We start from the raw sequence: 24519 nt of genomic DNA, 5'->3' as shown, positions 1-24519 counted from the left end.
AAAACAATTCAGCAAAAAGAATAGCCAAGAGAATAAAATACTTAGGAGTAAATTTAACAAAAACAGTATATGATTAGTACACCGAAAACCACACACACACAAAGAATACATGAGTAGTACACTGAAAGAGATTAAAGAGGACCTAAATAAATGGAAAGACATCCTGTGTTCAGGAATCAGAACCCAATATTGCGAAGATTGCAGTACTCCTCTAACTTGATCTACAGACTACATGTAACTCCAATCAAAATCTCAGCTGGTTTCTGTATAGAAATTGATAAACTGATCCTAAAATTTATATGGAAATGCAAGAGACCCAGAACAGCCCAAGCAATATTGAAAAAGAAGACAAAGTTGAAAGATTTATACTTCCCAATTGCAAAACTTACTACAGCAAGACAGTATGGCACTGGCATAATGACAGATAGATCAATGGAACAGAAGTGAGAGTCCAGAAAAAGATCCTCATATTGAGAGTCAACTGATTTTTTTTTTTTTTTAAGATTTTATTTATTTATTTGACGAGAGAGAGAGATAGTGAGAGCAGGAACACAAGCAGGGGAAGTGGGAGAGGGAGAAGCAGGCTTCCCACTGAGCAGGGAGCCCGATGCGGGGCTCCACCCCAGGACCCTGGGATCGTGACCTGAGCCGAAGGCAGACGCTTAACGATTGAGCCACCCAGGCGCCCCGAGAGTCAACTGATTTTTGACAAGGATGTCAAAACAATTTTGGTACTGGGACAACTAGATATTCACGTGCAAAAGAATGAAGTTCTACATCACATCATATAGTAAAAATTAATTCAAAATGAATCCAAGACCTAATATAAGAGATAAAACTCTTGGAGAAGAAAACATAGGTATAAATCTTCAGGACCTGGGGTTAGAGAATGGTTTCTCAGAAAATCAAAAGCACAAGCAACCAAAGAAAAAATAATGTTAAGTTGACTTCATAAAATTAAAGACCTTTGTCCTTCAAAGGATGCTATCAAAAAATGAAAAGAGAACCCACAGGAGAAAATACTTGCAAATCATATATCTGACAAGGGACTTGTATTCAGAATATATAAAGAACTCTCAAAACAATAAAAGGACAACCCAATTTTAAAATGGGCAAAAGATTCGAAGAGATCTCTCCAAAGAAGATATACAGATGGCCAATAAACACAGTAAAAGATGTTCAACATAATTAGCCATCAAATAAAAACTACATCATTAGCAAGTCAAAGCCAAATAGCAAGTGTTGGCAAGGATATAAAAAAATTGGAACCCTTGGGGCGCCTGGGTGGCTCAGATGATTGGGCGTCTGCCTTTGGTTCAGGTCATGATCCCAGGGTCCTGGGATCGAGCCCCACGTCGGGCTCCCTGCTCAGCAGGGAGTCTGCTTCTCCCTCTCCCTCTGCTTCTCCCCCTGCTCCTGCTCTCTCTCTCTCTCTATCTCTGTGTCTTGAATGAATAAATTAAAAAAAAAAAATTGGAACCCTCATACATCGCTGGTGGGAATATAAAATGGTACAGCCACTTTGAAAACAGTATGACCATTTTTTGAAATGCTAAACATAGAATTACCACATTACCCAGCAATTCCACTCCCAGATAAAGAGTTGTCCTTGAATAATATGGGTTTGAACTGCACAGGTCCACTTATACGTGGATATTTTTTTGATACAGTACAGTATCGTAAATGTATTTTCTCTTCCTTATGATTGTCTCAATATTTTCTTTTCTCTAGCTTAATGTAAGAATAAAATATATAATACATATAACATACAAAATATGTGTTAATCAACAGCTTATGTTATTGGTAAGGTTTCCCATCAATAGCAGGCTATTAGCAGTTAAGTTTTTGGAAAGTCAAAAGTCATATGCAGATTCTCAACCACACAGCAGGTCAGGGTCCCTAACCTATGCACTGACCAAGGGTCACTGTATATCTAAGAGAAATGAAAACATATATCCACACAAATTTGTGCACAAATATTCCTAGCAGCATTATTCATAAAGCCAAAAAGTAGAAACAACTCAAATAAATGTCCATCAGCTGATGCATGAATAAGTCAAAGGTGATATATATTCACACAATGAAATATTATTTGGCCTCAAAACAGAATGAGGCACTGATACATGCTGCAACATGGATGAACCTTGAAAGCATTTATGCTAAGTGAAAGAAGCCAGTTACAAAACACCACATACTATACAATTCCATTCATGTGAAATGTACAGAAGAGGCAGATCCATAGATAGAAGGTAGATTAGTGATTGCCTGGAGCTGTGAGGACAAGAAGGGGTAATGAGGAATGTATGAGGAATGTAGGTATAGGGTTTCTTTTTTGGGATGTTGAAAACTTTAAACAGGAAAACTCTCAGCACCGGCTAGGACACACAGAAATAGGTATTGCCATATGATGTGGGTAATAATCAAACTACAGAGCTGCTTAGCAGTATGTATCAAAAACCTCAAATATGTGCACACCTCTTAGTGAGGATATTCACCCAAATCTTAAAGAAATAAAGATGTGGGGGCTCTGGGTGGCTCAGTTGGTTAAGCAACTGCCTTCAGCTTAGGTCATGATCTCAGGGTCCTGGGATCAAGCCCCACATCAGGCTCCCTGCTCGGCAGGAAGCCTGTTCTCCCTCTCCCTCTGCCCCTCCTCCCTGCTTGTGCTCTCTCTTAAATGAATAAAATCTTAATAAAAATTAAAATGTGCATAAAGACATGACTACAAAGATGCCTGTGATAAGAATATTGCATTACTTATCATAAAAAAATTAACATGTATTACTGCAGTTCCTTCATCCACATATCCATCAGTAAATATACACAAAAATATTTATTGTCATCTATAGATTTCAGAATATAATTTTAAAAAACACATTATCAAACAATATATTCAATATTATTTTATCTTTCAGAAATATACAAAACAGATAATGTGGAAATTACACACCAAAGTGTTAAAAGTGGTTTTCTTCATGGGAGGTGAAATAAGATGATGTTGCTTTTACTTTTCTTCTCTTTTCTTAATCTGTATTTTCTAATTTTTCCATAATAAAGGAAAAAGTTACTTTTGAAAAGAAATAGTTGATAGTATGTACCCTTAATATGATGTGATAAAAATGGCACCTCATCTCTCTGGTCTTCCTCCACAAAACCCATGAGAAAAATATAATCATAAAAGAAACATCAAATTCCAAGAGGGGCTTCCTACAAAATAGTTGACCAGTACTTCTCGAACTGTCAAGGTCATCAAAAACAAGGAAAATTAAGAGGAACCTAAGGAATCATGATTCCTAAATGTGATGTGGTATCCTGGATGTAATCCTGGAACAGAAAAAGGACATCAGGCAAAAACTAGGACATCTAAATAAACTATGGACATCAGTTAATAATAATGGGTCAATATTAGTTCATTAATTGTAACAAAGATTCCAGGCTGGTGTTAAGATGTTAATAGAGGAAAATGGGTGCAGAGTATAGGGAAATTCTTTGCACTAATTTTTCAGGTAATCTAAAACTGTTCTAAAAAACTAAAAGGTATTTCTAAAAAGAGAAATAAATAATAGTATCTTGAGTTTAATTTTTACTGTTCTTCAGTTTCAGAACACACACACACGTACAGAGAGACAGAGGGAAAAGGAGAATGAATATTAGGGTTTTTTAAACATATTATAAAAGGAGTTCCTTACAATACACTACATATTTATCAATACACACAACATCTGTATAAGTAATAGATATGGTGTAAATATGTCTGTACAGATCTCATCTACTTAAACCACTCCTATTTACACAGAAATAGAAATACAAGATAAAAAATATAATTCACAGAAATAGAATTATATAAGAAGTATAAAATATATTACATTGCATCTTCATGTGCTGTAAGATGTGGCGAACCTTTAGCAGAAGGCTTATTTCGCTCGGTTAACAAGTTAGGCATCCCTAATTTCTTTTTTTACTGAATGCTGACCACTAAAATAGCACATCATGTACTCCTAGAGGGAGCCAAGTCAGAGAGCAGAGAAAGTGCTTGCTAAAATAATTTTCTCTTCTTTCCCAAAAGGGAAAAAGTCAGCAGTGGTGACCAGTCCTGCTGAGCCCCATGGAAGTCAGTTCCCCTAAGTCCAAATAAACTGTAGTCCCTTATGAAGCCTGCTGAGAAGACCAAAGGGAAAAGGCATTCCACTTGTTAAATGTTTATTATTTGAACTTCGCAGCCAACTATAATAAGGGAGAGGGAAGCTGTCTGCAAGCTGCATGCAGATTTAGCTACTCAAATTCCATGAATGTGAAATAGAACACCGAGTCTAAACCCTTAAAATTTACTAAGCAGTAGCTTGAGGGAGGTGGCAGTTGAGAATAAAAGCTGGAGCCGCTAATATTTGGGTCAGTGATTTGAAAGCAGCTCAAGTCAACAAAGAACTAAAATTCTCGACACTGGGAAAACTGTGGCTTCCTCTTGTTCTAAGAATCACAATCCAGCAGAGAAAAGGTACAAATCTATTCTCTCCTATATCTCCTCTCACTTTGATCTACGAATAAATATTTTTACTTTTTCCTCAAAGCTGAATTCTTATCTATTAAACTGCTGGTGGGTGGGACCACTACAAGCTAAACCTTTTTTCACTAATCCTGTGATTCACAGGATGTCTTCTAGCTGAAACTCAATGACCACTCACTCTGTCCTTATTCTCCACCTTCCCAGCTGAATGTGGTGGAAATCCTTTTACCATGACAGTGATGTGATGTCTCAGGTTGGATATATCCACAGGAATGTGCTTTATATTACTGTAGGATTTTGGCTATGAGTACTAATTAAATTTAAAGGGCAGAAGCAGAATACATTTTAGTAGATATCATGATGAAGTAAGTCTACTTGAAAAAATAAAACATATTATTTTTACATAACATATGTATGTATTATTTTCCAAATTCCCAGGCTAATTATAGCTCAAATTAAAATAAAGTAATAACAAACTGGAGAAAAATCTTTTTTGAGATGAACTGAATCTTTAACCCTCTAAAATACAAGACATAAGGAAGAATGAAGTTGAAAGTAAAAAGGTTTGATTGTCATGTAAATACGAACCAACAGATTTACAGTAAAGTTTTGGGCTCAAGGACTGGTTCTGCTGCTAATGGTCTGTCTTCTTGGGCAAAAAAGTTCAGCCCTTTGAGCTCCAGTTTTCCCAACCCTAAAATGAAGATATAGATCTGATGTTTCCTCAAGGTTAAGATGAGGATCAAAAATCTTTTACGAAGTATATGTTGAATTAAAAGAGAATTAATATGAAAACTGGATCAATGGTATATTTTAACCAATCATGTACTAGATGATAATAGGAATAACTATCAACAATTAAATGTCTAATATGTGTGGGGCGCCTGGGTGGCTCAGTCAGTTAGGCGTCCAACTCTTGATTTTGGCTCATCACGATCTCAGGGTCCTGGGATCCAGCCTTGTTGGGCTCCATGCTCAGCTGGGAGTCTGCCTGAGAGCCTCTCTCTCTCCCCCTCCCCATTTGTGCACTAATAATTTTTTTAAAAATTAAAAATAAACGCCTAATATGTGCAAGAACATATTATATGAGGTCCTTTATATTTTAATCCTCATTTTAACCCCCAAGGGACATCTATAATCTACTTAATAGAAAAAACCTGATGAGAAAACAGGCTCAGAAAAGCCAAGAAACTTGCCCAGGATCACAAAGCTAGTGATAAATGGCAAAACTACAAATCAAAACAAAATCTGGGTCTCAACACCATGCTCTTTCCACTAGCCATTTAGAACTAATCTAGCATGAACAGGAAACAAGGCATTCACAGCAGTAAATTTTCCAGATAACTACATTTTAACTTCAAAATTTTATGTAAATCTGTCTAAAAAATATAATGTATACATCCTTTTTTGCTTTTATTAACTAAGCAAAGATGAAGGCTTTCCTCAAAACTCAGGATCATGACTGTAGGCATTTTGAGGTAGATCACAGCTGTAGTTCCTGTAGTTTTCTCCTCGCTAAGGCCGAGCTAGCTGACTGAAACACTGGTATTACCTCTTCTAGCCCTCTGCCCCAGCTACTCTACAGTCAGGAACTCAGAGAACTCACGGGATACAAACAAATCTAAGTCAATAAGGCCCTGGGATAAAAGCCTGAGGGTGGCTCCCACTAAATACACCATATATGCTAGTTGTGCTATTTGCATCCTAGCTTCCTTGTGGATTGCAGCTGTAATCTGTCAAGATGAGAGTCCCTAAAGATTGACCCTCCAGATAAATGGAGCCTTACTAAACTGAATTAACACCTTGTTTCACAGGAGTACCCCATCACTTGAGATTTCAATTTTCTGAATGTCATTTTACTGTTTTGAAAATGGAATCACAGGATTAAAATACTTAACTTCTAAAACTTATTGTAGAGCAAACCCTTCAGGAGATTCATACACTTGTATTTAGTTGCATGATACCTGAAACACAACAGGTGATAAACACTTTCCTGGAACAATAACGATGGTAAACTCAGTCTGAAACTAGAGACTGGCCCATGGGGATCTGGCATTTGAATGCATTCAAGAAAGTCTCTCCTTAGCCTAAATGCAGTCTCTGCCAAACACCCATCTTTCGTCCTTCTCCTACACCAGCAGAAGGAATGACTGGATAAATGCCTCTTTGTTCGTCAAGGATAACGAGTAGCACACAGCACGTAGCTGCTCACAAGTATGTCTCCCTCTCCCTGCCCAGGCAAATGTAAACACCCTGCTGGAAGGGAGAGCTTTATCCTCATCTTTTGTACTCTACTCCCAGAGCCTTGCATAGCTCCTTCCAGACCACAAGTGCCTCAAGAATGTACATCCCATCCTTCATTCACCTTTTAAGTGTTTAATGGTACCAAAATGTGTTCCCTCTTCTACCACCCCACTCCCTCCCCCATCAGTCCCTACAAGGGATGATAAGGCCCTCCCTTTTCATGAGATTGCTAAAGTATCTGTGTTAAATAGTGGTATAAAAGACAGAATCCCCATTTTAAAAGTAAGGTCACAGGAAAGATCCTAGGGGAAATTAATGTTTATTTTCTCACATGCCATTGATAAATGACATGTACCTGCCTTCAACACACAGTATGAATAAAGATAATATGTCCTTGCCTTAATAATAAAAGATACATAACCTGAGTCATAGAATTTACTCTGTATATTTTAACTTTACTTCAACTTCATCATTTTTACCTTATTGAAACTGATGTACCTATTGGTACTGAAGACAGTACAATATCAATAGTTGAGGTTTCTGTTCATTCTGATTTCAGACATTTATACTTCATTAGAAATAACTAAAGCCTTCTGTCCCACCTAGTCATGTCATGCCTGGTGCCACTCAATTACATGTATCATCAGTACTATTAATGTCTATAGTAAACGATTTTCTTAATACCTCTTCACTTTGGATTTTTTCCAGTTGACTTTTTTAATACCCAAATCCACATATGATTCAGTGAGTTCTATATTTAATTCTCCTTCTGAGTCACTTGGAAGTATTCCTAATTTTGCAGCAGATTCATAGAGAGAAATTTCATCTTTTAGTTCTGTTAATTCTTCCTAAAACACAAAATTATTGAGAATTATTTTCTTATATGAAAGAATCAGTCATTCATTTATGCTTCAAAATTCATTTTAATGATCAGAAATGCTTCTTCACATACATTAAAAATAACTAAAATAATGCTGCTATGAACATGGGTGTACAATATATATATTAATAACTTTATATATATGTATATATAACTTCAGAAAGGCCAGCACATATCAGTTTTCAAGTAAACTGAACGAACAAATGAATAAATGAACGAGAAAGCAAATGTAAGGAGCTTCTTTCACACCTCCCTCGCTTACATTTTGTCCTCCACAAAAAGTGTCCCTTGAGCTGAGAAACTGACAGCAGCACTTTTTGGCTTTCTAGAGGACAGAGTGGACTGGTTTGCCAAGAACGTGTTGTACTTTAGTCTGCCGGTGGGAAAAGGCAAAATATGTCTTTCCAGCAGAGGTAATACTGGAACTCTTCCTCCAGTGGAAAATGTAAGTAGCGCTGGGGGAGGATGTGAGAGAGTCGCAGTGAAACTGCAGGTCTCCCACACCTGTAGATATACTTATCTCCAGGATACACCCAGAAATGAAAGGACACGCCATGTGAAGGAGGCGACAGGCAGACTGATGGGGCCGGGGGGGGGGGGGGGGGGCAGCGCCTGGCTCTGCAGTCAAGACAGACCTGGGCTTGACTACCTAACTGTGTGGGTGAGACTGTGAACAACTCTCAGTGCCTGGTCTGGAGATGGTCCAACTACCTCTTTTATAAAGAAATCCAAGGTTCAGAAAAGTGATGTAAGCACTGCCTAATTCAGTTACCCACAGAGTCTCTTCCAAGTGGCAACACTCACTTGCAAAGCCTTGTTCATGTTTTCACTCATAGCATGTGCTTTTTGTGCTTGCTGCAGCTGGAACCGTAGCTGAGCCACCTCCTGTACGGAGCCTATGGGGAAAAAAGTCATAGAGTACACCAAAGGTAAAGGGACAAAGTACCCACGATGTACAGATGAACACTGAGGTTACAGAAGGTGGAGTTTTGCTTTATTACCTTTTCATTACCTTTCTAGGAGCACAAAGGTGTAGCCAGTGGGACCCAGAAGGCAGAGGTCCAGACACTTCCAAAACATGTCTACACATTTAGTGTGGCTCATCATATGTCCTTGGGAAGTTGAAGACTTGGGATTACTGTGACCTTGCTATGAATCAAATCAGCCACGTCTACAGACCTTAATACTCCACGAGTCCTTTAATAGGAGCATAACGTTCCAACTCACAGAAAGCCAAAGCAAAAATTCTTTGGAACCCATTTCTACCCTCTAATAAGAAAACTACATCTTGCTGCCTTTAGCTGCTTTCGAAATGCTTTTATTTCCACCACCCCCACCTCCACATGTGAAAAAAGCATATTCGGGCCATGCTTCGGAAACTTCGGTAACCTAATGTTTTAAATGTACTACGGGAGGCTCCCTTAAAAGGGACTTTATTGGGCCTCCTCAAAAGAAAATGAGCATCTGGGAAATGGTTAAGCAAAGTAATGACGGCATATTATGCAACTAAAGAAAATCGTATTTTCAAAGCCTTTAGTGGCAAGAAAAAAGGCTCACTAAATAATACCATGTGAAACAAGGATACAAAAATGAACGGGGGGTGGGGGGGTCCAAACAGGGTATGAGCCAATTTTGCCCCCACCAAAACCTACACACACACATATTTGACAGTCTCTGACTTTAGTACTTTCAACTTCTGAGTAAGCTACTCTGATACACATTGTACCAACAGTCTGAATTGGCTTTACATGCCAAGTGTGACTTTCATATGTCAGGTCATGAATAACCACTGAGCTATTTTCACAGCAGGAGCTACTCACCAGTACACAGGGCAGTTTTGTTGGTAGGATAGTTTGCATAAACATGCGATTATTTTATTGCCTTTTACTCTAATGTCATTCTATAAAAATGAATTAGAAATAAAAGTACTGCTGAAACTAATGACAAACAGTGTATGTCTCAAACTTAATACCATGGAAACCATATGAGAAATCTTAAGCATGACAAAAATATAACTCCCTAGCTTCAACTGACCAGGTAAGTGTGAGAGGAAAAAAAAAAATTAAAGAAAGAAGTTTCACAAAATGACAGAAATACATGATCAGACTGATTCTAAAAAGCAAAATATAATGGGATTTCATAATCATTTTTACTTCCCAAGGATAAAACCTACCTTCTAACATATATTTTATTGTTTAATTTTTGTATATTCAGCTTTGGTATGTTTTCAAAAATGCACTATGTGCAGAAGCAGGGAATTACCTATGTGTATGTGTTCAATTTCACTTGAAGGCAATACATTAAAAACATTAGCAACAGTTATCTCTGTGTAGTAGGATGATTGGTTATTTGTATTTGCTACTTTGTACTTGTCTGTGTTCTCTAAATTATCTAATGAAAATGCAGTATACCTTTATACATATATGATAACAATGCTAAAAAAAATTGTCACTGACAATCTTTTCTGCCTTTGCTGGATTTTTATAACTCATGGATCCTACTATGTTTGCTCTGCACATTATACTAGCCTCCCGGGGAGACAAGAGTCCATCCCGGACACCCACCTGAGTGCAAGAAGTTGGCACACTGCTTCTGACTCTCCTCTAGACTTCTCGTCAATCTGTTAATGATCTCAGTCCTTTCTAATTTGGTTGCTTCTTGATTCCTTTCCAGTTCTTTCACTTGATCTTTCAAATGACAACAAATATCTTCCTAAGTAGAAAAAGTATTCAAGAAGTCATTGTCATGATCACTTATTAAATACTGAACTAACAAATATAATACATAATTGGATTTTAGGTCAAACATAAAATCATCACAGAGCAGCGTCACCTCTTTTACAAGGTTAAGTGCACAGGACTGGGAGTTAGAACAAACTTTTATGATCTCGGGTGAGTCATCAACTTCTCCATCTGTTTTTTCTTTTGTAATTATGCTAATAAAGGTTAAATTCAGTGATTTCTAAAGTCCTTTCTGTTCTACAATCACAAGACACTGATATTCTAAAATTAGATTCTATTCAAGCCAAAGAAAATGTATTACACTCCTATTTGCATGTTACACTATCAGTATAAGTGTATGTATATATATTTAGGCAGACCACTTTGAACCATGGAATCTGTATCCCAAGACAGCAAGGATTCAGATAAATACATGGAAACTCGCTCTATTCTGAAGAGCCAAAAGCTCATTCTACTTTGGCAGCCAAAAATAATCTCACTCTCTTCTGAACTTCTTTTATACTTAATCTGTTTCTCTGTTTTTCTTTCTACCTTTTACATGTCTTATTTTTCTTAATAAAGTCTCCTTGAAGGTACCTATGCAGTGCCTTACACACAGTGAGTGCTACAAAAACAAAGGAACAAACAACCTTTAAAAATAAATTACAAAGAAAACCAGACAGGATAAATGTGTGTATGTGTGTGCACACATTTGTGTAACTGTAAGGGAATATATAGAAAAATATGGAGCATGTATACAATATATTAAAATTTCTTCAAAAAGAAAAAGGTGTTTGGGAGTAATAAGCCATGGAAGTCCCAAGACTAGGCAGAAGAAATCATCACTTCTCATTTAAAAAAGACTACACAGGCTGAATTCCACAAGAAAGGCAGAGAATGAGACAGGCAGGAGTAAGTTAATTGGCCAAAGTTACCTGAAAAGGCCTGAAGAAAATAAGTGGTAAAAAGAAAAGGGCTTTGAAGCAAAGAAAAGGCATGTGGGGCCTGATCCATTGGATAACTTAAAGCCCAAAAATGCCTTAAGGATAGTAACACAAGGTACACCTTATAAGGATACTGACAGCATCATTAAGCGGAGGAAAGACTCTGAAGTCTCCTATTTTAGTTAAAAAATTCATGTGAATTTTGCATTCTATTTCGTAATGTAGTCATGTCTGCTTTAAATTTTTTCTACCAAATTTCTGAGCAAAATGAAGCTTCTGGAAACTGCTCCATGTTTATTCAACAGTGCAAACCTCTTGGCACACTGCTGCTGATTCCCAGGCCAGCTTGAAAAGCATGGTTCTAAAGCGCCAAAATAACATGGCAAACACAATGAATGGGCTAACATTAATGACAGTGTGAATGTGTGTGTGAGAAGGGGTGGGGAGACAACATTTATGGGCCGGGGAGGCCGTAATAACTTTTATAAGAGACTGAGAACTGGCAAAAAGAAAGTTCAAGAAAAGGTAGATTTGAAAAACATAAAGAGAAGGCTGACTGTGGCAATATTGCAACGATCGACTGAACCACATTGTTTCCTGTTGACAAGTTCAGGGAAACCAATTACACTCAAAAACCTGCTCAGTTTCAATACCAAGAAACAAAATGAGTGGTTCCTTCTTTTCTATGGGTAGCTTGAGCGAGAACATTCAACTCAAGATGGTTAAAGGCAGACAGCTTTAAGACTGAACAAGTGTGGGGACAGAGATAATAGCCAAATCTATGGGAGCAAATAGAATTGAACAGATTTCTAGTGCACAGAGACATGAGGATTAGACCACACAGAGGTCTGTGGGAACCTCTAAGCCAAGAGAAGGTGTTTCAAGTGGAGCCTTTAAATATAACGTTAAAGGAAAGTTGGAAAGTAGACCAGGCAAAAGTCATGACATAGAAACCAAAGTCCACAACTTCACCCGAAGCTGCAGATTTCAAGACCAGAATGAAGAAAGATTTTATACCATCAAGGAGATAATCAGAGATCTTAACCTGACATTCAGAGACCTCAGAAAATGACACTTCCATGAATGGGAGACAGAAGACAGGAGGGAGAGTCCAGGAGATGGTTTGCTATTAGAGAGTTCTGTCACTGAAGGAACACGGAGCTCCCAAGAAGCTTTGGCTGAGTATCATAATAATGATTAGTTTACAATTGTAGTCCTTTCCCACCAAAAACTAGTTTTTCACAAAGCAGTGATTTTTAACCTTTTGCAAGGGGAGACATGAACCTCTTGGAAAAGCTGAATAAGTTTGTGGGTCTTCTCAAAAAAACCACATTTATTGACACCCAAAAGAAAATCATACCCACAATTTGAGAGGATCCATCAAAGCCCTGGCGTCTAGTCATAAAGTGCCTTAGGGGATGCCAGGTTTAAAAGTCTGTGTAACTAGCACAACGTGTGAACATCGGCTCTGTTAACACTGTAGTGTAAACTCTGTTAACACTATAGCACATAGGGACACAGCTGTATGTAACTATGTGAGAGCTGCTCAGAACCTAGAAATTGGCAAACTTATTCATCTACTAAATTATCCAGTTATTTGTACCTTGCTACTATCTTCCAAGAATTGTTTTATTTGTCTTAGTAATGTGCTAAATGGAACATAGGAAAAGATTTATCTGAAAGGGAAATATTTAATATACCTCTTCAATAATTTTATAAAGAAAAAGAGGGCAAGGGGCAAAATGCAGAATGTATGTATGGTTATCAGCTACTCTAAGAAATCAAGCCCCTCTGTATAGAACACTCATAGATTTTTCTGATTATAGGCAGGCACCTCTACCTAGCTCCTGGTTGATCTTTACAGCAACTTTCTAGTCAGGAATCTCAATTTGGATTCTAAGATAATATGGATTGTCTTTTTATTAAAAATACTGCTGAGCCAACTGATGCCAAATTGACAGCACAAAAGAAATACTCTAAGAAACATTCCCCAAAGGAAAAACTATAAACACTTTGGAATCATCACTTTGCAAAGCAGCTATGCAATTATATCCAGAGACTAACATCAGTGTATGGTCTGTTTAAAAAAAATAAAATAAAATCAGTCACAGAGTGTAACAGTGGAAAAGACCTTAATCAACAACTTCAATTTGTGGTTCAGGGGTCTGAAGCCCAGTCAGCACAGAATCAAGACTTTGTTCTGTGTTCTAGTCCAGTGTCTTTCTATTGAAGCAGGTGGGGTGGGGGGTAGTGGTGAAAACAGAGAATGGAGTGGACACAGGGGTTGAACACAGCAAGAATTTCTTCTAGCCCTCCCCTGTGTAACATGTCAAAGTCAGCAGAGAATGGAGAGATTCTCAACCCTGCAAGGAAAAGCCACCAGATTCCACCCCTCTAGTCATCCAAGAAGGACCACTGTCCAAGTCCAACTAACTTTAATGCTACTACATAAACACAGCCAAAATAAATAAAACTATATCTCAAATGCCATTTGTTTAAATACTAAAGATTTTTTCAATAATTTGGCATAGCCTTTGTCTTTCCCCAGATAGCCTCCACACCAAACTCACAATATTTTTCTATACAAAAAAAAGTATATTTAGGAAAATAAATCTAATAAAAACTCATATAAACACATATAAAAATAACATGGTATACAATTATTACTGGCAATAATGCAGTACTTATGTACATAATCTTATGTACTTCTACCTAACACATGGAAAAATTTAGTCAGTCATATAAATAAAAAATAACAACCCAAATCAGGATGAATTTTAAGGGTGGTGGGATTGGCCATACCCTCCCATCTTACTTTTCAGCTCTTTTCCCTTGGGTTAAATTAATTCTGAAATTACAAGAAGAAAAGTGCACTCTGAAATTTTATTCGTTCAAGTGATTACCTGGGGTTTGTTTGGGACACAAGCAAACCCACCACCTGAGTCACCCTCATCTTACACTTTATTCCCTTTGGGGCAAAAATAATACAGACTGTGAGAGATGCTCAAGTTTCACATCTCAGTGATTTTAGACCAGACTTTCCTCCTTATGTTATTACATTATTCTCAAAAATTAACTCTTCTCCCAAGAACCACTTCTAGACAATATTTACTGACAGGTAAATTGCCCAAGAAAGGCTTTCTACTGGTTAAGCTACCAGGACAACCTCTCAAGACCAGCTCCCAGAACACTCACTCTTTTCAGTATGGATTTACTCTAGGGCAACAAGAACAGTATGTATAAATACTCTACAAATAAAGGACTAGTATTGTGAGAATTGAGAAAGCACTAACCAATTATAAGAGAAAGAATTTCCAAAATTAAGCCTTCAGGACATCTTCACAGATTAAAAATCATTGGCTTTTAAGTTTTACTCATAAACACCTACTGCAAGCATGCTGAACCACAAAATATCAGTTACAAAAAATAACCAGCCTTACTCGTTTAGAACAGTTGCTCATGTGAAATCATCCTAACCTGTTCCTTAAGCGCAGTAACTGTAGCATCCAATTTCCTTTGTAAGGACAACACTTGCTCTTCATGCTTCTTCGTGAGGCCCATCACAATGCTCTCATGCTGCTCTCTAGCACGCTGAAGTGATTCTGAATGACGGAGGTCCAGCAGCTGCTGCTTCAGGCTCTCCAGAGCCATTTCAGTTGTCCTGGACTTCTTAATCATCTAGTGGATACACACAGGATAGCCATGTTTACGCTATTTTGACTCTGTGCTCTCTTTATGGACTGTAACGCTAAAAATCAACCATCCTTTAAGAAGAATATAGACAAGGAAAGGGTCTCCCTACAGTGGCTTTAGTTTCTTAAGACTTCTCTAGCTGGGACCCATCAGGCCCATGGTTGCTGGAAACATCCACTGAGAAAAACACTATGTAGTTACCTGAGGAGAGCGATGGAGGATTTTGCTCAGCATGACAGCGATGTGGGTACCAGACAAGGAATCTGCTGCTACAACAGTGGTCCCAGTGCTGTTGGCATTGCTCTGTGAGCCAAGTGTGGGGGCCAATCCAATTGCTGGGTCACAGAAAAATGACAACTGTTTCTTGACTGATAAAAATTGTCAACGATCACTTGTTAACAACAAAGTTTTGAAAACTGTACCTATACAGTTGTTGAATAATAATGGTGTACTAGGCTAAATAATGGTTCCCAAAAGAGGTCCATGTCCTAATCCCTAAACCCTGTGAATATGTTATGTTACATGGCAAGGGAAAAAGTAAGGCTGTAGACCAAATTAAAACTGCTAATCAGATGACCTTAAAATAAAAACAATTATCCTGGATTATCTGAGTGGGTCCAATATATCCAGAAAGGTCCTTAAATGAGGAAAATTGAGGCAGGAAAGTCAGAACCAGTGACTTCTGGCTCTGAAGATGAAAATGGGCCACAAACCAAGGAATGCCGCTGGCCTCCAGGAGCTGGAAAAGGCAAGAAAATGGATCCTCCCCTAGAGCCTCCAAAAAGCAACACAGCCCTGTTGACACTTTGATTTTTACCCAGTGAGACCCATGTCAGACTTCTACGCATTGTTTCAAGCCATTAAATTTATGCCAATGATAGAAAATCAGTACACTAGGTGATTCTGTTGTTGCTTTTGTTTTCATTATGCCTTATTTTTTATACATGCAACATCTAACTTATAAAAAGATCTAAAAGTTGTAACATTTTACTACATAAAAGCAATTCAACTTTTTATAAGAACTATCAATTTTCAAAAAGTTAAAAATGCTCATAGTCTCTTACACAAAAATTAAAATTTCAAATGAGGCTTATTTTTCATTTCTATTCCGGAGATTGACTATTCGAATACTGTTTAAAGTGCTTATGACATTTATTCATTTGCTCAATAAATAATGTGAATACTTCAGGCAGAACTTAGGCAGGATTCTAAGCACTTAAGGACATGATGACAAGACCGGCAAGGTCCAAACTCTTACTATTTTCTAGTGAGAAGAGATAAACAATAACAAGTAAACAAATGAGATCATTTCAGATAGTTTTAAAATAGAGTAATAGCCTATGGCATGATGAAGGAGAGTAGGAATATGGAGCTATGGGCTACTCTAGATATAAGGCGGCTTGTTTTAGCTGACACCTGAAGGATAAGGAACCAGATATGAGACAGCATTGTTTAAATTCTTTCATGAAACCATCCTCAGAACTAGGCACACATCTCATCCAAAACCAAACTCAGATTTTATAGTCACTTTCAATTTTTTTTTATTATGTTGTGTTAATCACCATACATTACATCATTAGTTTTTGATGTAGTCTTCCATGATTCATTGTTTGCGTATAACACCCAGTGCTCCATCCAATACATGCCCTCTTTAATACCCCTCACCAGGCTTGTCACTTTCAGTTTTAACCACCCTCTTTCCCCACCTCCAAAATGGTATCACTCTCATGAGTCACCCCCCACCAAGCTTGGCTACCAATGACTTGTGACCATTTCCAACCATTAAATGGCTATCTATCTCATTAATCAAAGAATGTGCCACCACTTTTGTCTTTTTTTTTTTAAGATTTTAAGTAACCTGTACACGCAACGTGGGGCTCGAACCCACAACCCCCAGATCAAGAGTCACACGTTCCACCAACTGAGCCAGCCAGGCTTCCCTGTGCCACCACTTTAAAGGCAAGTCTACTGGGGTCAGGAAATTTAGGTGCTGCTGTTTTGTCAATAACTGGCTTTGTAACCTTGGGCAAGTAATTTTGACCTCTCCAAAACTTGATTAACTCATCGATAAAATGGTAAACACAATGCCTCATGCCTCACCAATCAAAATCTCAACAAGATTTTTTACAAACATAAAAAGTTGATATGCAAAATTTAGAAAAGAAAATGTGAGAAAGAGCTACAATTTTTTTTAAGAATACTAACTGTAGCCCTTGTTTACCACATTTCAAAACACACCATAAAACTATAGTCGTGATAGTATCAGAGCGGAAAAGAGAAATATGTAAGACAAAATATGTACAGGTTACATCAGTTTTCACCAACAACATTCACTCAACATATACTGACCATCTATTATTATGTGCTGGAAGGCAGGGAAGACTCAGGAAAAGGAAACCCATGAGCAGGGGCTGTTAACCAATTAGAGTGTGCTGGGGGAAGGACCTTCCAGTGAGAAGAGACGGTGTATACAAGTACATAAAAATAACACACACACTACTGAGTTTGAGGAAAATAAGGGAAGAGGTAGGCAAGGATCACATGGCCATTTCCATGCCACACTTCATCCCACAAGTAAAGTGGGGTTAGGCCTTAAGCAAGGGAAAAACAATCAGTATTTTAGAAAGATTGGCCATAAGAGAGAATTTGGAGAAGTAGTCAAAGACTAGAGACTAGGGGCGCCTGGGTGGCTCAGTGAGTTAAGTGTCCAACTCTCAATTTCAGCTCAGGTCATGATCTCAGGGTCATGAAACGAAGCCTGCGTTGGGCTCCATGCTGGGCATGGAGCCTGCTTAAGATTATCTCTCTCCATCTTTAAAAAAAAAAAAAAAAAAAGATTATCTCTCTCCTTCTCCCTCCCCCCCCACCCCCCCACCCCCACCCCCGCCAAAAAAAAAGACTAGGGACTAGTTAAGACACTTGTACAACAAATGGTAAAATCCCGAATCAGGGACATGTGGACAGAAATGCGGAGACTCAACAGAAGGTAGCAGCTGACTGGATGAAAGGGAAGAGACAAGCTGAGGTCTCCTGCAGACTTTTATCTGGTGCGCAGGTGCCTGGGCTGATGTGAGCACCGTCCCTCCAAAGTAAGGGAAACAAAAGCAGGCTTATGGTGGAAGAAGATATAAACTGCAAGTTCTGCTAAATTTAGTCCTACATTACCAAAAGTTAAGTAAACTTTTCACTGTAATAAATAACCTTTTACCATAAATAATCATGACAAATACTTACCTGTTCTTCGTTCACTTTTAGTGCTTGTATTTGGGTCTCCAGCACTTTTATTTGTGCTTCAAGCTGTATCTCTCTCTCTTTTCCATTCTGAAAGAGTTTCTGTGATTCTCGGAGGCTGAGGGTCAAGCCATCCTTTTCATCTACAACATTAAAAATGTTTATATAAATAATAAGTTACTGTTATAGTAACTTATTTTCACAATTTCTTATCAAATATCAGATCTGTATCATATAAATGTTGGTGCAATTCAGATAGTAAACTTCAGTTGATTTAGGGAAAACCAGGCAAGTTCAAAAAAAAGAATGCCTGAGTGGTACCAAAAAACTGAGAAAACCAGAACCACTTCCCTCAAAAATCTTACTGTATACTTTTGAGAACCACAAGATTTCCTAACAATGATTTTAGCATTTGTTTACTTGAGAAGCTACATAGATGTGACAAGTCCCTGCTAATCAAAGAAGGAATCTGAGGACTATTTGCTTTCATTGCATATATGCAATGAACTTTTAAATTCACCTAATCTTAAATTCTTCCCACATACTTTACTGTAACAGTTTACAAGTTCTTCTCTCAAAATAAATTTTATAAACATTACAGAAAGGGACCTTTTCACTATCAATTAAGTTTGAAACAAGCTAGAGTTCAGTCACAAAATTATTCTACAAATGAAAAGTTCACCACTGACCAAAACTACAGAAAGCACGAAGAGTAAGCAATTATAACTTGAAACTGTGTTTCCTCTATGTGCTTCTCCCAGTAATGGCTCTATTTTTCTCCTTGACATGCCCAACGGAGTTCAGGATCACTAACTCACTTGGATTAAAATCCTACATTAACTTGCAGGCTTAGAAAATGTACTGCAAGCTAAACACAAGTCTCTCTGGGAATTGGAATACTTCAGCCAAGGTAAACTACATAAGGAATCAACAACTTATTAGGACAGAATGCTATCAGCATAGTTAAATAATGTTCACTGATAGAAGAGAAAGAGGGAGAAAATGAGGACCTTGAAATAGAATGTTCTAGTGAGAAGTAATCCAAGGCAAGGTGTCAAAAGTCCTGGGTTTTTGTTTCATTCTGATGGACTCATTATGAGCCCTCTGACCAAGTGCATCCACTCTAAGCTTCATATTTAAAATGAGCTGTTAGAAACAAGGTATCTAGCTTTAGTATACCTCATAAATGACAGCACCCAACAGGTGTCATCTTACCTTTGATTATTAGAAGCTGGTGATTCAAATATCTAATTTGATGCTCACTTTCATTTAACTTTTCAACTAAATTGTCTAGTTGTCTCTCTTTTGCTTTGTTAAGAACCTGAAGTTGGATAATCTGCATATTTTCTGCAGAATCTGCATTAAAATTAAAGATAATTTATTAGATAAAAGCATACCCAAATGTAAATTTGTGGATACAACTCATTAGTATCATGAAATCAATTCAATGGATTGTGACTAGCATTTTTTTTAAAAAAATAAGACAGAATATATCAGAGTGCAGCATGAATAATGATCATTTCGTGAAACATTTGTTTTAGTTATACATACTTATTTACAAAGATCCTCATCACAATGTAAAAAAGGTACTTCTTACTGTGGTCACTGCCAGAAAAGTTTAAGAAGTCACTGGTCTAGAGTATAACCCTGAGTCACTACCATTTTGGCTAAAGAAAAAGCATATACCAATTACAATGGAACAGAGTTCTATGCTCTCATAAAATTGGGGGGAAAAAGTACATCAGCTTCTACAAAGCCATTTTTAAAGAAAATTTCTAGAAATTCTTCTCAAAATATTTTAAACAGGAGAGGGAATTACATCATATTCATGTTCATGCTAGCACATAACTGCTGTATTAATAAATCAGTGAATAAGTTAATAAAGAATTTTGAGGTCTCCTTTCAGAAATGATTAAAGTCATTTTAGGGACCACTTAAAAATGACTGGGGGGAAAAGAGAAAAAGTGATGTGGAGGAGGAGGATAGTGCTTCAACAACAAAATGACAAATACTTTTCTTCATTTTCTTCTAGAACTATGAATGCTTCTACTTGCCAACAAACAAAAAAATCTTCTTTTTTAAAAAGAGATAAGGTTAAGACCAAAAGAAACCCATGAAGACTGAAAACTTTGTTACAAGTCAACTTAGAACAGGACTAGCCCAGGAATGAGCAGTCTACAGGCCACACCTCTCCCCAAAGTCATTTTTTTAACTACTGGGGCTAAGAAGCTGTAATCACTAAATTCAGCACTACGGTGCCATTAGGTTATCTAATTAACTTCCAAATGTCAAATTTAGGCAAACGTGTAACTTAAACAAAACAATAAATCACTTGATAAAACGCAGACTGCTGAGAGTGACATAAGGTTATCTATGCAGAAAGGCCAGAAATACAAAGGTAACTGAACACAGTAGGACTGAGAGAAAAAGTACCAAGATGTTAGGCCACTGACGTGATGCTTACTCAGCCTAAACCCAGTTATGCCACACACGCTGTCCGCCTCATCTCGTTCCATAAGACCCTCTGCACCACGAGAGGTGACCCCATATTTGCTGTCGACTCCTGCTGGATAAAGTGAGGCCTGGCCTCCCCTAGAACTACCGTGCGGCACATGTGTATGACGGAAGCAACGCTGAAGTTAGGACATGCAGTCCAGTTTCCTCAGTGTAGCCTGGGAAATCCAGAACAGCCGATGACTTTCCCCGGCTTCTTCAATGTGAAACAACCAGCTTGCGTCACACTCTAGAGTCACACTGGCTCTTCAACATGCGCAATAAGTAGAAGCTATTTCACATGCCAGAGAGCATGACGATAAAAGTTAAATGTAGGAATCGCTGATTCAGGTCAGTCAGAGCATAAATTATGGCTTTTGATTTCGGGTGTTTCATCTCCTCCAAACTCTCTAGTAACACTTTTCTCATTCTCATGTTTATACCTGCACTATGTAAAGGGAATTTTTTTTGGCAAATGCTACATGACAAAACCTAAGATAACTCTAGTTTAAATTCTGAGTATTAAGTACTTTATATCAGAGTTGCCTAATTATTACACTAAAAGTCTAAAAATTAAAAGAAAAACTTAAGATGATAATGGCTGGCTTACTCAAGTACATTTCTATGTAGTAATGAAAAATCTAAGATTGAAGAGAAAACTCGAATTTCATTTTCCAATTTCCAAATCAGTAAGAAAAACATGTTATCCAAAGAAAAGTCTTAACCAACTAGAACAACTGAAATATACAGTTGAGAAGAACTTCTATTCATGTTTTATTATGGTAAGTTTCAAATATATAAGGTAGAGAGAAGAGTCCAATGAACCCCATGAACCCATCACCCAGATTCAGTAACTACAAACTCATGGTCAGTCTTGCTTTATTTATATCTCCCCCTAACATTACCCCCAACAACATATTATTTAAAATAAATCCAAGACTTCATATCAGTTTATTCATAAATACTTCAGGATCTCTAATAATAACGGAACTTAAAAAAAAAAAAAATCAACCACAATCCCATTATCATACTTTAAGAAAAAAATAAGAGTATGTCAGTGTTCAAAACTCTCCAATTCTGTTATTAAGAAATAAATATAAACTTGATACATACTTTCATTAGCTCCTAAAAATTGTTGTTGCAGGCTTTCAAATGTGTCACTTCCTGCTATCTCCTGGGCTGGTGAGTCATTATTCTGGGCAGAAGCCTGATAAGGTTTATATGTCACTTTATATGGTTCCAAAGCTTGACAACTAGGACCTTGTGATGTAACATATTGCTATCAAAAGATGATAAATGAAATTGACAATCAGGATTTGGCCTTCTCTTTGAAAATGATCTGAATTAGACGCCTCAATTTTGTCAGGAAATTTAATTGTGGTACCATTGCAAACTTCATACATACATCTTTGCTTAAAAATACCACTTACAGTCATTTAACACTGTTAATTAAAAGTCTATAATATGTAATTTTATGTATCTTAATTGTACTTCTGAGCATATAATGGGGCCAATTCCATAAATAACACTCAAGAATTCAAATAAGATCATATATAAATATTTAAGAATGATTTAGGTGATGCCAACATCTTGGGAACATAAAAATGTACATATTCAATAACAAGAACATGCCTCGTATATAATAAATATTCAATAACACTTGTGGAATAATTAATATTCCATAGAGATAGAAAATGACCACCTTAAAAGGATCGAAAAGTCATCCCGTCATTGGGCGACACAGAATAGCTGTTGGCAAAAAGAGAAAAGCTATTGGCAAAATCAATGTCACTCAGAAAGTCTAAGAGGCAGCCACCTATATCCTAAGGTCTTAGCTCATTAATAAACTCCCGGGGGCGGGGGAGACAAAAAATCTGTTTCTTTCCTTAACATTCATCCTGTCTACTGCTGTATCATCTCAAAACAGATAACAGATTTGAAGTATTCAACCTAAAATTTGTTATAAAGGTGGTGGGCTAGAAAATCAAGGTAACTAAATGGTATCATCTACATAGATTTGCCACTTTAAAACTATACCAAGATACCCGAACATAGCTTCTCACTGAAGCATGGTGAAGTGGTAGAAGCCAGAAGCAGCAGTAAATGAGGATGGTTATGTTTGGCAAACTTAACTTTTACCATTTAACTCTTTCTGGAAAGTCTCTTTTAAAATTCTAACTTAAGATCATGATTTCATTAGATTGTAAACAGAAAACAGCATGACTAATTCAGCACGAGCCTGAACAAAAGCACTCTCAGGGATTTTTGTACTTAAAATAAAGCTTACCATTGCACTTACATACATTTTTTAAATATACACATACACATACAAACAAATGGGTGCACACATACACACAAACTCCTGAAAGTCAAGTTCTTATAATACCTGGAAATGATTCCTTTGAGGATCTGAAAATTTAATTACATTGGTTGGTTGACTATTAAATTCCTGCTTCTGACCATTGATATATGGCCTAAAGTTTTCAGGAAGGTGATATAAATCTGTCTGTTCATAATTACTTGGAGGAGTATAACCACTTCCACCTTCATCTTGACCTTCTTTGGGATGGCAGCCAGGACGCTGGTCGTCATTTTTACTTTGACTGTCTTCCCAGCCGTTGCCACTTTTCTCTCCAATATATACATCCCGAATCTCATTATAGTCCTAGTAGATAACAAGAGTAAAACAAAGGCACTAAGATCTATTCCCACCCTCGCCAAAGTCATTATCAACTCGATACTTACATTTACACTTTGAGATTTAGGGAGCACTTGATGCTCACGCCAATTCATCTCCAATTGCTCAGAGCGATGTAGTCTTGGGAAAAATCAATACTTTAGATTTAGAGCCCATCACTTATTTGGATACAGATATCACAAAGAACCCCAAGATTTTAACGTCTTCCCTCTCTAACCTTCACCTAAAATTCTAAGAATTAGTCTACAATTTTACAACCATGTCCATTATTGCCTACAGAGAGTCAAAAGAAAGAGCCTTATAGAATTGCAACATATGAGTGCAAGTGATTTTAGGTCCTTACTCTCCCTCTGTGCCATCCTCGCTGCAGTCGGAATAGTGGAGCTCGGGGGAGGACAGGTCATCATCCAGCATATCGTGCGGCAGGTCGGTGAGTAACAGCTGCAACTGAGACAGGAAAGTCAGCATCAATATCACACTGACTGAAACATGAGATGCCAAACCAAAGTTGCCTTGCAACGAGTGACTTCGACTTGAGAAGTCAAAGACGTTCCTAACTTCTCCATTTAATAAATGTTTGAAATTCCACACAAATTATGTTCAGGGGAATGCATAATATCAGGATTTATACTAGAAGGCTTTTTTTCTACAAATGTCTTAGATTTAAATACACTTAACATTACAATAGAATTTTAAACCTTCTTTATGGAAACACAGCAAGTCATGATAATGGTACAATCACCGTATTATGTTATCATGCGGCAGACTTGGGTCTCAGAACCCTGTTCTACCAGTAATCAGACCTTGGGGACTTGACAATCACACATCCCCCTGGGAATCTGAGTAGCCAGCTCTACCTCGCCCAGGTGGTGAGAACAGTAGTACCACCAGCAGCAGCAGGTGGCCCAGAAGCTCTTAAAAGCTGTAATAATGTGATAGAAACCCCTTGGAGAGTGACTAATTAGCAGACTGCCATCTAATTCCAGCAATGAAAAGATACATGATACTCGGCTCTGGTGACACAGTTGAGTAAAAAGGGAGCTTTAAGACTCAGTTTTCGGGGCGCCTGGGTGGCTCAGTCGTTAAGCGTCTGCCTTCGGCTCAGGTCATGA

General features: G+C 37.5%; 1 protein-coding gene across 10 annotated transcripts in view; it reads right to left on the bottom strand.

Moving 5' to 3' along the window:
* Nucleotides 1-24519, bottom strand: part of CEP152 (centrosomal protein 152) — an 87821-nt gene that overhangs the window by 49066 nt on the left and 14236 nt on the right. For 9 of the 10 annotated variants that reach the window (XM_064570506.1, XM_064570505.1, XM_064570507.1 and 6 more), the window contains exons 3-12: nt 23751-23854; nt 23455-23527; nt 23096-23374; nt 21823-21988; nt 19432-19572; nt 18220-18359; nt 14770-14970; nt 10193-10340; nt 8433-8524; nt 7433-7596 (exon numbers count right to left, since the gene is read on the bottom strand). In XM_064570506.1, the coding sequence (XP_064426576.1) occupies nt 7433-7596; nt 8433-8524; nt 10193-10340; nt 14770-14970; nt 18220-18359; nt 19432-19572; nt 21823-21988; nt 23096-23374; nt 23455-23527; nt 23751-23854 (1508 nt within the window). Of the gene's footprint in view, nt 1-7432; nt 7597-8432; nt 8525-10192; nt 10341-14732; nt 14971-18219; nt 18360-19431; nt 19573-21822; nt 21989-23095; nt 23375-23454; nt 23528-23750; nt 23855-24519 lie in introns of those variants that run through there. The other variant, XM_064570513.1, reaches the window with a different exon arrangement.

Source organism: Mirounga angustirostris, unplaced genomic scaffold (genome assembly GCF_029215605.1).
Source record: "Mirounga angustirostris isolate CCGP_5_RB_7025 unplaced genomic scaffold, mMirAng1.0.hap1 SCAF_9, whole genome shotgun sequence".
Lineage (NCBI taxonomy): Eukaryota > Metazoa > Chordata > Mammalia > Carnivora > Phocidae > Mirounga > Mirounga angustirostris.
The sequence above is the reverse complement of the archived record's forward strand: the minus strand, read 5'-3'. Positions and strand labels throughout refer to the sequence as shown.